The sequence below is a fragment of the Triturus cristatus genome, chromosome 4_1 (assembly GCF_964204655.1).
Source record: "Triturus cristatus chromosome 4_1, aTriCri1.1, whole genome shotgun sequence".
In the NCBI taxonomy this organism is placed as follows: Eukaryota; Metazoa; Chordata; class Amphibia; order Caudata; family Salamandridae; genus Triturus; species Triturus cristatus.
In genome coordinates, this window is record NC_140585.1 from 1,111,121,308 (window position 1) to 1,111,135,404 (window position 14,097).

Genomic DNA, 14,097 nt, shown 5'->3' on the forward strand with positions numbered 1-14,097 from the left:
ATCATTCTTTAGCTCACGTTGCCACCCCAGTTTAGACACAGCTACATGCAAATCAGTCTTGACCCTGTGCCTCGTGGGAACAGTCCAGCCAGAACTGCCAAGCCATGTCTTCCCTGGACCAGCACACCATATCCGCCAAGATAGACAACATCTCGATGGACTTGAATTTTCCGTCATAATAATGTGGATTATGAATGCCAAACAAAGATTAAAGCTTTTTCTTTTTGATTGATGTATACCCTGTACAAAATCCGATAAAATGGTTTACAAAAAAAATAGGGGACTTAGGGCCTCATGTAGGTAGCCAAATACCGGTCGGTAACGGCCGATATTCGGTAAATATGCCGTTACCGACCGGTATTCAGACAAGTGAGATGTAGGAGTCCAAAAACCACTTTTCGGTAAATATGAGGCGGTAAATACCGATTCATATTTACCGAATTCCAAAATACCGAATCAGAGTTACCGAATACATAATTAACGATTCGGTAAACATGAAGTGGTAAATATGAAGTGGTAAAAATTAAAATGACATGTAGGAGCACTCGGTAATTAAGAAATCCAGGAAAATCGGTAAATAAGAGTCGGTAATTAACACGGATTGAAAGCAGGTGGTAACCATCAACAGTGCAGATAAGCAATCCCAAAATGCAACAGCGTGGACAACATGGCCGCTATGTACGTCATTGCAAGGCGCCTACGTCTACAGGCAGCAGGACTGAGGGTGTGGCGACGGGAGGAACAAATCTACAGACAGCGCATCACACTATTCCAGCTGACTGATGCAGAGATACATGAGAGGTACAGGCTACACCCCGAAACCATCATGGACTTAATCAGGGACCTACACCCACTCCTGGACCATCCAATAAGAAGGGCGCACGCCATACCCCCACATGTGCAGGTGCCCTGCAGCCTACATCTGTTGGCATCCGGCAGTTATCAGGTGGTGATAGCTGCGGTGGGTGGGGTATCCCAGAGTTGCCTGTCACGTTCCTTCAGGAATTTCTTCCCCCATTTCATTGGCTGCATTGATGGTACACACATCCCACTCTGTCCACCAGCTGACACAGAGCACATCTACAGGATCAGGAAGTCCACCCACTCCATCAATGTGCATACCGAATGGAATGATTTTGTGAATGGTCCTGTGGGTGGCAGAACCAAAAGGTGGGCGTATGCTATTTACAACGAAGTCTGCAAGTTGTCGCATAGTGAGGCGGCTTCCAGATTGAGAGCTATTGACCAAGCAAACATGGAGAAGGCTTAAGCCGTTATAGATAATAGCTTTAGCACTCTCTCCTCTAGGATTCATACATGAGACAATAGGCACATGCAAGTACACGGCGCATGCAATGTACAAGCCCAGATTTTTGCGTGCGTACTACGAGGTATCCCAGTGGCTGTGATTACGCCTTCTTTCACTGTGCTTGCAAACGGTATATATTTAATTTTGAATAATGGAGCTTGCTGCGGGATGTGAGTGGGAATCCCGTACATCACTGTCTCGCATAAAGTTGTCTGCTGCAATACTGTTCTTTTTCCACCCCCGCATGTGCGGCTGGATGTTTCCATCTGGCCTTCGATTCCAACCTTGAAAGCAGAGTTCAACAAGTTGAGCAGAATAGAGCGCTATTGTCCCACAAAGAGGTGCCTTTGACTTCCTCTCGTTAAACATTTGTCCTTCACGTTGCTAATACGCGCACTGAGGTACAGGCGCCTCTGAATACTGACCTCCCCCTGCATTTCGGCTCTTTGATCCAAACTATTTTCAATGCCTCGTCCACGACCGCCCTGGCTCATTTTTTGAAACATGTGGCCTCGGGTCTCGTGACCTCCTTCCAAACTATTTTTGGTGTAATTCCGGCATTTGTTCATTCACTTTTCTCGAGCATCTTTGGAGGTGTCCCGCTGCTCCTGGCGCTAGTGGCAGGTGTGCTGCTTCTCCGTTTCATACTCCGGAATGGCTGCTCCTTCTGTGCCACACGAGCACCTGTCCCGGCTGCATCTTCTTCGTGATAGGATGCTTGACTACTATGGTACTTTGCCATTGGCGACTTTGAGCCTGGCTTATGGTTTATCCTTCAGGTATTCCTACTTCACCTGCGTACAACCTGTATTTCACTGCCTGGATTGTCCCTTCGAATGGCCTCTGGATTTGTGCTTGACCAACATGGTGTCTCCGGTGCCGGATTTCGATCGACTGATGAGGCCCTTAGTGTCTCACGAGTTGTCCTGTTCTGGTGTCCGGATCATGGCGTGTGGTGCGGCGCATGGTATCCTGGGTAATTGGGACATCTCAGCGGCAGCCTACGACTTCTTGTCTATGAGCTATTTGGAGGAACATTCCGGGTGCCCTCTGATTGTGCAAGAGGCTCCGTTGGTTGGAGAACACGTATGTTCCTTTTCTTTACTTAATTGGATGGCTGAGACTTTCAGTGGCCCTGCAAACGATTTTTTGTTGGAAGCCGTGGCCACATATGCTGCCTATACATTCATGGATTAACTGGATTGTCGTCCATTGCGCCTGTGCTATTGGACAGCACCCTGGCGCAACATTTATTTCGTTCATTTCTCATATTTCTCTTCCTGATGGTCGGTTTGAGTTTTTAACTATACTTGCATTGTGTTTTTTGGAATATTATGCTGCTATTAATTGGACTTTAGGACTTTGGCGCTGCATTGGTTACGCCTTGTTCTGCTCTGACGAAAATGAACTCTGCGTTCTCTCTTTTCTTGCCTATTACATCTTGCTTCGCTCAAGGGGGCGTGTAGTGAGTTCTCCCTGAATCCGTACATACATTGTTCAGTTAGCATAACCACGTTGAATGTTATGTAGCCATCTTTTTGTCTTTGCACACGACACTGCGTTTACATGTTCTTTCTTGAATAAACTGCTGACTCGAGACTTCCTTCAGACGAGTGCAATCTGTTGTTACCATCCCAAGCTCTGCGCAGCGACCTTGGTCTGTACATGCTGTGCCACACAGTCTGGAATTTTACACAATGCATGTTTTCCAGTCTAGGTTGTTCGACCCACTATTTAGCCATGACACACGCGCAGCTGCAAATACCTGCAAGTTGGTGCTTTTCATGTCACAGACGTCATGTTTATTATTCAGACCGAAGACGAGCCTTCCTGCGAGAAGGCTCCTGATGCTCCTGTGATGTGATTTCACTAAGCTGATTTTTGAGGTATGGGGTCCCCTATTGAAGCCTAAGAGACCTTCTATTGTAGCATTATTATGATATTTGCTACTTAGTTAAGGGAAGGTGGTAGTATCCTCGGTATTTTCCGATTCGCTAAATACCACCTCGGTATTTACCGATTCGGTAAATACCACCTCGGTATTTACCGATTCGGTGAATTCCGATTCGTGATTACCGAATGTTACCGAATCGGTAACTGTTACCGAATTTTTACCTACATATAACTTACCGATTCTAATTTACCGATTCGGTACGGCTCGGTATTTAAGAACCGGTAAAATTTATTTTCCTACATGAGGCCCTAAATCAGCAAGATCACCTCGATTTTACATCCTATTTTCTTACGACTGGACTCGCTTGATTTAAAAATCTAGGAAATCTTAGATAAGGTTTGCTTTACACTGAAAAATGATGCAACAACGAGTCATTCCTTCCAGCGCCACACTAGTGTCCATATGGCTGCACCTACAGTATGCCTTGAGCATTGGGCTAATTTAGGGGACACAACAGTGCCAAACGTGGGCACAAAAAAATGGGCCTCACACCATGGGGATAGGTGCATCCCCCATAGATGGAACGCCTTCGAAATCAGGCCATGAAAGGCTATCCACATGTACGCTGAAGAACACTTGTGTTCCCAACAGCCATGGGGTGGGGGTGCACCACCTAGACCCCCTAAGGCTAATAGTAATTTTATCTCCAGCCAACCACAGACCATTCCCCTACCACACACATGTGTTACTCACTTACAAACTCTCAATCTCCCCCCTGCCTCTTGCCCCTTTGTTTTAATCCTGGTAAATGTTTCTACGCTAAGGCCCACACTACAAGAAACCACTATCCAACTTATGGATAAATCATCCTACTGGCTCTCAGCTCTTAATAGTTTAGGACCCTTAGCCCGGAACTATCTTATAATGGCTAGGAGAATACCCTGGGTTAGCCCATCTTCAAAATCATATGAGGGCGACTGTGTCGTTCTAAATTGTGATAATTTGCAGATCGTAGCAGACTTATTATTTCATTCCCACACAGCACCCATAGCCCCAACCCAGATTTTCCTTCTACCGCTTGGTTATTTTTACAACCCACCCCACTGCACACACTACATTGCACCAAAGAAAGATCTGGTAAAAATTACGGGGAGTAGGTCTGAGTCCAATGCTAGCAATGGTCCAACAACTTTCAACAGATTTGCTCCTTTTTCAAACCTTGACTCCTGTGATTGACTGGAGAACGACAGTCAGAGGCTCTGTCAGATTGAACCTTTGGCCCCAAGTCCAAGGCTTAGGGAACGCACTGGCATAAATGGGGAGGAAAGGTTGGGCTTGAATCATGATATTCATTTGCTCAGTCAACATCACGATACGACAGAGGCCGCCACCCTTTGTGCTACCACTCTGACCCATACTTTCCTATCATGGAACATAGCAGGCTTTAACAACAAATGATATTATGATGAGTGGTGTAAAACATTCCCAGAATTTCAGATCATCTGTTTCCAAAAAACTTGGGAGATGCATTCAATCTTCATAAATGGTTACCGCTCATTTAATACCCACGCAGTACCTTCAACCGGCTAAGGGGGGCCTTTTGACACTGCTAGCTAACACTCTCGCAATGAAAGTACGAAAATTTATAAAAACATCTCCCCATTTTCATATGTTAGTAATTAAAGGTTATGATACCTGGAACCTCCTGCTAATAAATTATTACAATAATAATTTTTCTAACCCAGAAACAGTAGCGGAGAATATAGGGACGGCCATCGATGATCTTGTTGGACTACATGCAAACCCTTTACAAATTTTGTGGGTGGGAGATTTTAACATCAGGACCTGCCCAAGAGTAGAGACAAAGCTTTGTGGGATAGAAGACCATAGGGGAGAGCCAATTACTCACTTCATTCATAATAAACATGGCACCGTCCTGAATAATGCACTGATGACTTGGCAATCAGAGCCCCGAAATGAAATCGATTTAGTAACTGGCCAACCATCCACCACATTTCAGGGCACAAAACGTTGTTCTGCGATCAACTTTATAATCATGTGCGATCCTTTAAACACCAATATTTCCAAGATGAAAGTCTCCTTTACTGAATTCAGTGACCCAGCTATACTTACATGCTCCTTTGTGTGGTGGGCCACTAAGAAAAGCCATACTAAAGTTGCCCCTAAACCTACTTCAGTGAGCAAAATCGATTTTACCCTAAAGTGGGATAAAGTGGGCGAGCCTAAGCTACTGGCAAATCTTATAGTAACCAATCATGAGGATTTTTATCGCTGCTTAGACCCATTACTAAGCAGCAATTTTGTGATACAAGCTTTCACCAACATTCAAGTAAAAATCAAGAGCCTACTGACCCACCCAATTCCCACAAACGATACATCCCGGCCCCAATGGTTGGATAAGGATTGTTCCATAGCCTCCCATTACCTTTGGAGAGCTCTTAAAGTCTTACCAAGAGATAAAGAATATATCTGTGAATTAAGAAACCTGTATAAGTTAGCTAGGGCAAATAGACAGAAAGAGATAAGACACGAAGCGTGGGCAACATTAAAGAAAACATCTGCCTTGAAAGATAGCAAACATTTCTGGAATGTGGTTAATTCAGTCTCCCTTCCAGACAAGGATGGTCCCTCTCTGGACGTTCATATAGAGGAGGCGACATGAATAAGTTACTTTCAGGACTTTTTTCACAGTCCACCAGGCTCTTGCCATACAAATGACCACCTGCCTACTAAGGTATCAATCTGTCTCTCATTTGAACTAGAGGAAGTAGAGACCGCTTTGTCACAGTCACCTCCTCTTAAAGCAGTAGGACCTGACATGGTCCCAATTGATATTTTCTTGTCTAATAGACAACTGGGGTCACCCCTATTGACCGTAGTTTTTAATTCAATAGCATTAAATGGTCCGCTACCTTCCTTTAAAGTAAATAAATCCAAGACCTTGATTTTAGCTATAGGGGGTGCCAACAAGAAACCACCAAGTTTTTATCACGATGGGGAAAAAATAGAACAGGTCTCAAGCTTTAATTACATAGGGGTGGTCTTCGATTCAAAACAATCCTGGATGGAACAGAACAGGGTAGATCGCATGGGCAAGAGTATAGCTGCTATCTTCTGCTTTTCGAAACAATTGGGCAGTAAGCCCCTGCCAGAAATGATTCAAATCCACCTGCATAAATCAAGATCTATCGCTACTTATGGGGCAGTGATCTGGAGGGAGGCGGATATCACACGCCTGCAAGTAATTGAACACAATTTTATTAAGCAGCTGCTAGCGGTCTCAACAGCCTGTAGCAACTTCGTCGCTCACAAGGAAGTCGATCTGTCTTAGTTGATCTGCCTTCCATTAGAGACGTTATTAAACTGGCCCTGCTCTCTTTGTGGTTGTCACGGTGGAAAAGGAATAGCGTTGTACTAAATCAAAGGATTCTGAAAGACATTTTGTCCTTAAATCACAACCATAAAATCCCTTGGCTTTCCTACGTAAAACATACCCTGACATCACTGGGGCTAACAGAACTTTTTGACACTCCTAGCCTCTGTGAAGGTTTTCCCAAATTAAGGCTAAAGGAACTTTTTATTAAGAAAACTGCTTCTGATAGGTGGGATAGATGTAGGAGGAAAACATCTGTTGTGACCTATTATGGTTTATCACACTCACAGCAAGGTGTCTCATCGTACCTTTCTTTTGTTGAGAACATACAGCATCGGTATATCTTAACTAGATTTTGATTGAACTACACACCGATAATGCTGGAGTATCCATCAAACGTTTTCTCAATCTCACAACTTCGTGCAATAATAAGTCACCCCAATCAATCATGCACCTATTCTTCTTTTGCACTTTTAATGCAAGGGATAGGAAACAATATATTATGCCTCTGTTGAAGAAATTCAGTTATTGCTCCCCAACATCGACTCTTGCTATGTTACTAAATTTAGAAACCCTGTTCGTTTGTTTCACCATGGTCTCCTTCCTACAAGCCGCATTAAGAAGTCGAAAGGCCATTAACAGATCTCCCCTTTCATTGAAGGAAGTCATATTAGGCCCCTTTCATTTGAAGGAAGTCATATTAGGGGTAGACTATGATCCTAATTGTTTTGCGTCTTCAGTTTTTTTTCTAACATTAGCTAGATTTGCACACTCAGCACTTGTATGTAAGCCCATCGGTTCCAGTCCGCATCGCGGCCAGTGCCAGCCATGCTGCCCAAATTCCCAGATCCTAGTGCCTTACGTGTTCCAAAGACTGGCTCCTGAATATGAACAAGGATACCTGTACTGGTACGGTCAGGATGGACCCAGGGTTAGGAGACGTCAAGTATGGTTGTAGTGCATATAATTTTAAACTGACTGCAGGTTTCGGGTGGGAAGGAGGAAATACTACCCCTTCAGGCCTCCCAACTGTGGGGAGTCTAAATATCAGAGCCTGCTTGAGTAACTGCAGGTCCCTGCTGAAACATGCAGAGGACATCTGGCTGTCCCTAGATATGAACTCCTGGGATCTTATGTCCTTACTGAAACCTGGCTGAAGGAAGGCACTAACCCTGATTTGATGTTCGCTTTTTCCTCTGGATTTCAGATAGTCTGTGCTAATCGTGGAGGCAATAGGTTAGGTGGTGGTATTGTAATCATCCCAAGGGATGACTGGGAGATTACCACCGGGAAGCTTGGCCCTATCGGGAACATTGAGGTTATGACCTTTTGTATCAGAGTATCATCAACTTCCATGGCTGGCTGGTATTATATAGGACTCCATAAGCCACTTGACAGAGCTCTGTGACATTATTGCTTAACTCTCGTTAAAGTATGCTAATCTAACAGTACTTGGTGACTTTGATTTATACGCTCCTGGAAACACTAGTGGGTCTGAATCTCTCACAACTGGTTACCACGCCCACCCATAATGCAGGACATATGCTTGATCTGATCTTTTCAAATAACCCCAATCTTAGAGTGGGGACGCCTGTTCATCTGACCTGGTCGGACCACTTTTTAGTACCCTTTACCATTAGTTTAGAGCGCACGCTGTCAAGACTTGTGACTAACAAGGCCTTGAGGAGAAATTTGAGGAAAGTAATAAAGAGGCCCTGGGGGCTGCACTCCAAGAAACTACACCCCAGTATACAGGTAATCCAGATTGTGATGTTCCCTGTTTTAATTCATCACTTACGACTGCTTTAGATAAAGTCGCCTGGCTTAGGCAAGTGACAAACCCTCAGCCCCTTGGTTCTCCTCTGAATTAAGAACAGAGAAGAGCCATTGTAAGAAACTAGAACGGTCCTGGAGGAAGTCATATGATCCAAAAGCAAACGGCCTCAATAAAGAGGCCTTGAAAAAATTTCACAGGTTAAAGCGCAGCAAGATGAGGGAAAACTTTGCAAAAATCACATTAAGCATCCAGGTAATTCTGCCAAAGTCATCTTCAAGATTGTAAAAACATTCACTAATCCCACAAACATAGTTTTTGCTCTCTCCTGTTCTTTGCTCAAGTCTGTCTGACTTTTTCGAGGAAAAGGTTCCGAATATGTATTCTGCATTTTCCTATATGGTCCAACCCCATACTCTGTTTCAAACCCCGCCCCCAGACTCCTGCAGTGCCTTGTCATAACTTTTCCCTTTGTCAATTAAGGAGTCTTTTAAGGAGCTTTCCAAGTGCAAATTAGGCTCCCCTATAGATCCTTGTCCTGCACGTTTTTTTAGAATATTGGCCCCTTGGTTAAACCCCACTCTAAATCAGATTTGAAATTCCTCTCTAAAATCTGGTGTCTACGCTACTGCATGGAAATAAGCATTGCTGTTGCATTTATTAAACAAGCCTGAGGCCGACCCAGCAGAGCCTTGTAATTTTAGACCTATTTCACTGCTGCCAGCTCTGGCTAAAGGGCACTGCGATGAGCTTGCTGCTGTTCAATATCTACCTCGCACCACTTGCTACTCTTGTCGAGTCTTGTGGCGTGAAGGTGGTTTCCTATGCGGATGACATGCAGCTGGTGTTCTCTTTTACAGAGCATTCGCAACTTCAAGGAGTGCCTGAAAAACCTCTTGATATGGATGTATGAGAATTACCTTAAATTCAACGCAGAAAAGACGGAATTCTGTTTTTTCAGTCAGGCATCACCTCCACCATAAAACCTCTGGTGGTATACAGAGCTGAATCCACCACCAACTACGGTGGATTCAGCTAGAAACCTGGGATTTAGACTGGACAAAGACCTTTCTTTTAAAACGTTGGTGCATTGTGTTTCTTCCATGTGCTTTTGGAAATTAAGAGTCATTAGGAAATGTATCTGCTTTTTGCCGGAGGAATGCTGGAAGATTACAGTCCATGCACTGGTGACCTCACAGCTAGACTACGCTAATGGCTTGTACGTGGGGTTGCCTGCTTACCTTGTCCGCAGTCTTAAAATAATTCATAATGCTGCAGCTAGACTGATTCGGCGGGTACCCCTCCGTTATTATAGCTCCCCCCACCTAAGACAGCTCCACTGGCTTCCCGGTACCTAGAGGATTCAGTTCAAGTCACTGATTTGGCCTTTAGAATCACCAGAGACTTGGGCCCCGGCGATCTCAGGCAAAGGTTACAGATCTATCATCAGGAATGGGCCCTGAGAACCAACCACCTCATATTCTTGCAGGTTCCATACTTTTCTAAGGCCTGGCAAGGTAGCAGATCCTTTGCAGTAAAAACAGCGAAATTGTGGAATGCTCTGCCGGTCCATATCCACCTGATTGAAACTGAACCGTAATTCAGGAAAGCATTAAAAACCTGGCTCTTCACACAGTCATAAGGGTTGGCCTGAACCCCTTGCTAGTCTGCCATTAGCACCGGGACAGCTCTTTTGAGGTAGCTGTGTGCTCTGGAAATGTCATTATCAGTATTAGGATGAACGGTGTGAGTGCATGGTAAGCAGTTTAAGTACATGGTGATCACTCTGGGTGCAAGGAGCAGTGAAAGGGACGGGTGCGTGGATTGTCGTGCATTCAGGGTGATTGGTGTGCTCATGTGAGTGCAAGGTCAAAGGAGGGTGACCTGAGTGAGTGCATGGTGATGGTGTAAGTTCGGTGTGATCACTGTGACTATATGGTGAGCAGTGAGGCTACAGGGTGAGCGGTGAAAGTGACAGGTGAGTAGAGTGTCCTATGAGTGCAGGGGGATGCAGTTTGATTGTGTGATGGCAGAGTAAGAGGAGAGGGAACAGTGTGAGTGCATGGTGAGCAGTGTAAGTGCAGTGTGATCACTAAGAGTGCAGGGTGAACTTGAAAACGAAGATTCATTGAGATTGATGGGTGAGTTGTCTGAATGCAGGATGTATTCCCAGAAACTCTGAGTAACTCAGCATGGTTAATGAGTGGAGTTTCAGATATCATTTAAACTATCGCTCTTATGGCATCAATCAGGGATGGAGAATGGAGGAAAAAAATGATTTGCAGATCCTCACCCTGCACCAAACTTTCAACCTCTTGATATGCCTTAAGGGTTGCCACCTTTCCAAAAGAAAAATGCCAGCCATTTGTTGTTTTTTAAGAGTCTACAAGACCCGGGAGTGACCGTATGTATTTATTTGGAAGATGATTTTTCTGGCTTTGTTAAATTATAAGTCAGGGATCGTTAATGCAGCTCTAGAACACATATTAAGGTGCTTTCTGTTTATATTGGTTGAAGTATGCACAAATACAGACTAAAAATACCGGCCTTAGGTGATTTTGGTTATTTTTAAAAATACTGGTTTGCCGGTAGAAAACCAGCCAGGTGGCAACTCCTTATGCCTATCTTTACTTTTTCCCAAAATTCATTCTCCCACTGGGACACCAAAAGAATTTACAAATGTAAGGAATAGGCAGAGTGGGGGCCCAGGAACTGGTGTTAAAAACCAAGAAAGTCTTGCTAACAAGTAAGTTGTATTTTAAAAACCTGTGAAATTCTCAGACGAGGCTAAGATAAGGCACCAGACAGCTCACAGCAGCTCAAGCTGTGTGTGTGTGTCCTGGAACCTGCATCAGCATGGGCAAAGACACACGAAGGGGGGAGGGGAGGAGGCGGGTGGTGGGATGGGGTTTAAAGCCCTTTCAGCCCCATGGGCATTGCACACCTGTCTATAGATTACGAGTTGTAGTTGCAAAAGATTGATACATGTCATTGTGAATCATAATTAAGAGGGTACCTCCCTTTCACACCCACTTCATTGGAACTCGAAAAACCCGTTTTGAAACTCCGAAAGCCTTTTTTCCAACTCAGAAAGAGGATTTTTCACATTTCAAAACACTCTTTTGCAAATTGCCGATTTTGTGAGCGCAAACTTGATTTGTACATTGGGCCCTTAGACAAGTGCGTTAGGTGGGAAGAAGTGTGAGACCTACATATTACTGTAAACGTGTTCGAAGGGAAGATTTGGAGCACTGAATGTGGGCAAATAGCCTTAGAAATGTATAAAAAATATTACAAATTAGAAACCCTCCTACACCCAACTCCACGAGGGGGGTAAAGCAGACATTTATTAATATTGACCACTGCTTCTAAAATGTGTTTTCATTCTGTCATAGGAATTAATTGCATTCGGACTGGCAAACATATTTTCTGGCTCGTTCAAAGGCTTTGCAGCGGGCACCTCACTGTCAAGGTCTGCTGTCCAGGAGAGCACGGGAGGCAAAACACAGGTAGGCCTCAAATAGCTGCACAGTCATGTCACCTCACCAACGTGTAATATGTGCACAGGATACTCTAGACACCAAATACTAATGTATTCTTACATTTTGTTCTTTGGTTCTATGAACACAAAATGAGTGGCTTTGATTTCTCCTCCCTCTTCAAGGTACAAATACCATTCTCTTGTGACGGCATGGGGGATTCTCTTCTGCTGGCCAATGCATGTTTTAATGCTGTTTGTATTAATATGTTTTTTTCGTCCATATCATAAACACAATCGTGCCACTGAAAATATCAAGCTTTGCTATAAGAACATTAGTTCAAAGAGTTTGTTTGTGATTGCAGGTTGCAAGTCTAATATCGGCTTCACTAGTTATGATTGTCATCCTGGCCCTTGGATTTCTCCTTCAGCCCTTACAAAAGGTATGCTTTTACTCATTTTAATCAGTTGAAAATAGCCCTCGCTTTCTGGCTGTTTTATGGACAATAGTGATAAAAATACATGATCAGTTTGTGTGCAAAGAAAAATATTCAGGCCCGATTCACATAGGTAAACTTGGATTTAAGTCTAAATTTGCTATTAGGAAGTGTACTAGTAGGAAATTTACTAGTAGTAACTTATCTATGTGAATATCAAAAAGTAGTAAACTTAGACTTTAGTCTAAGTTTAACTTTGTGAATCGGGCCCAGGGTTTTTGATTTGGACTCATTAACTAAAGCACACGTTCCTGGGGTTTTATGCTAATACCACAGATCTGCACATTTTCTAGGGTCTCAAGAATCAGGTGACCAATTTCCTTCTGGAACTAGGGCCGGTGTAAATGTTTACTAAATATCCATTTTTTTGGTCCCAGTAATGTGATGAAGTGAGGCCTGTGTCCTGGTGAAGGCCACATTTCTACCTACATTGTCCCCAACAATATGCAGTTGTGGGTTTGATAGTTTCGCACAGTACACTTTACCATGTTTAGGGCCCTTCACTACCTCACAATTCTGTGAATATGTGCCACATGCACATGTGTGTTTTTCAGCTTGCAGATGAAACACAGAAGAGGGAAATACTGTTTCTGGAGTTAGCAGATAGGTAGCACATTATTTGTAGGGTGAGCACCGGCATATTTTGTACTTGAGATGGGTGTTGTTTTGAGAGGATTCTACATAGTAGCAGTCAGAGGAATATTTCGACTTCATTATCTCCAGTTCTCTTACTGATTTGTGTCCCGATTGTGATAACTGCAGACTCGCCTCTTCCCACATGTGCTGCTGTTCTAAGAAGTGAACCCTTCCATTCCAATCATTTCCCTGCCCAGCTTCTGTCTTGTAGGCACATACATGCTTCTCATAAGCAACACTACCCAACCACCTGAACCTCTGGGCCAGTTTTTGCCTCTTGTGCCTACCGTCAGAGATTGGACAACCGGCACCCGGCCGAAGAGCACTGCTTCGGTGTGCACACACAACAGCTTTGTCCTATTGTATGGTGTGTCTGCTGCTTCCTCATCAGCAGCCTCTACAACCTGCTCCTATATCTATCTTTTAATTCGGAAAATTGACAAGTAAATGGGGTTGGTGCTACCTGCATCTAACTAGAAATTTCCTAAAAACTTCATGAATAATTTAGTTATCAGCATAATAGTGAAACTATGGCCCTCATTACGAAGGCCATCGTCCAGACCGCTGACCACCATTGTATCGGGCAGGTGACCGTACAACAATGACTTGACGGTCCCACCTGCCCTATTACGATAGGACTGCCGTGCAGGCGGTCATAAAGTACTCTCTTCTACTGAGTATAAAAAGGCGCTTTGTGCACATCAATGCACCACGTGACAAGCACCATGTGGTGCCTGGCACACAGTGCACAGATGTGTAGAACGGCACTACATGGGCCCCCAGGCCACTTAGCAGTCTCTTTCTTTCTGCCTGCCTTTTCATGGCGCAGTTTGAAAGGGATATCCTAATCCCTACTGCGGTGCCTGCGCAGGCACCGCATCAGTTGTAGGGTTAGGAATCCGACTGCTGTCCCAATGGGATCTTTGATCCTATCGGAGGCTTCGGTCCTACCTTTGTGGTCCGACCGGGCTGCATTGTAATTCAGCAGTCGTACTGATGTCCTGGATGGCGGGTGGACCGCCACCGACGGCCTGTCGGTGGTGGTCCACCCACCATCCTAGTGAGGGCCTAAATGTCAAAGCATATTAGAATATCAAGAGGATGTGTACTGTATG

The 14,097-nt window shown here is 44.3% G+C and overlaps 1 protein-coding gene across 2 annotated transcripts in view; it reads left to right on the forward strand.

Moving 5' to 3' along the window:
• Positions 1-14,097, forward strand: part of LOC146856095 (chloride anion exchanger-like) — a 503,531-nt gene that overhangs the window by 379,952 nt on the left and 109,482 nt on the right. For both annotated transcript variants that reach the window (XM_085654115.1, XM_085654116.1), the window contains 2 exons: positions 11,767-11,880; positions 12,215-12,292. In XM_085654115.1, coding sequence (XP_085510241.1) covers positions 11,767-11,880; positions 12,215-12,292 — 192 coding nt within the window. The remainder of the gene's footprint in view (positions 1-11,766; positions 11,881-12,214; positions 12,293-14,097) is intronic.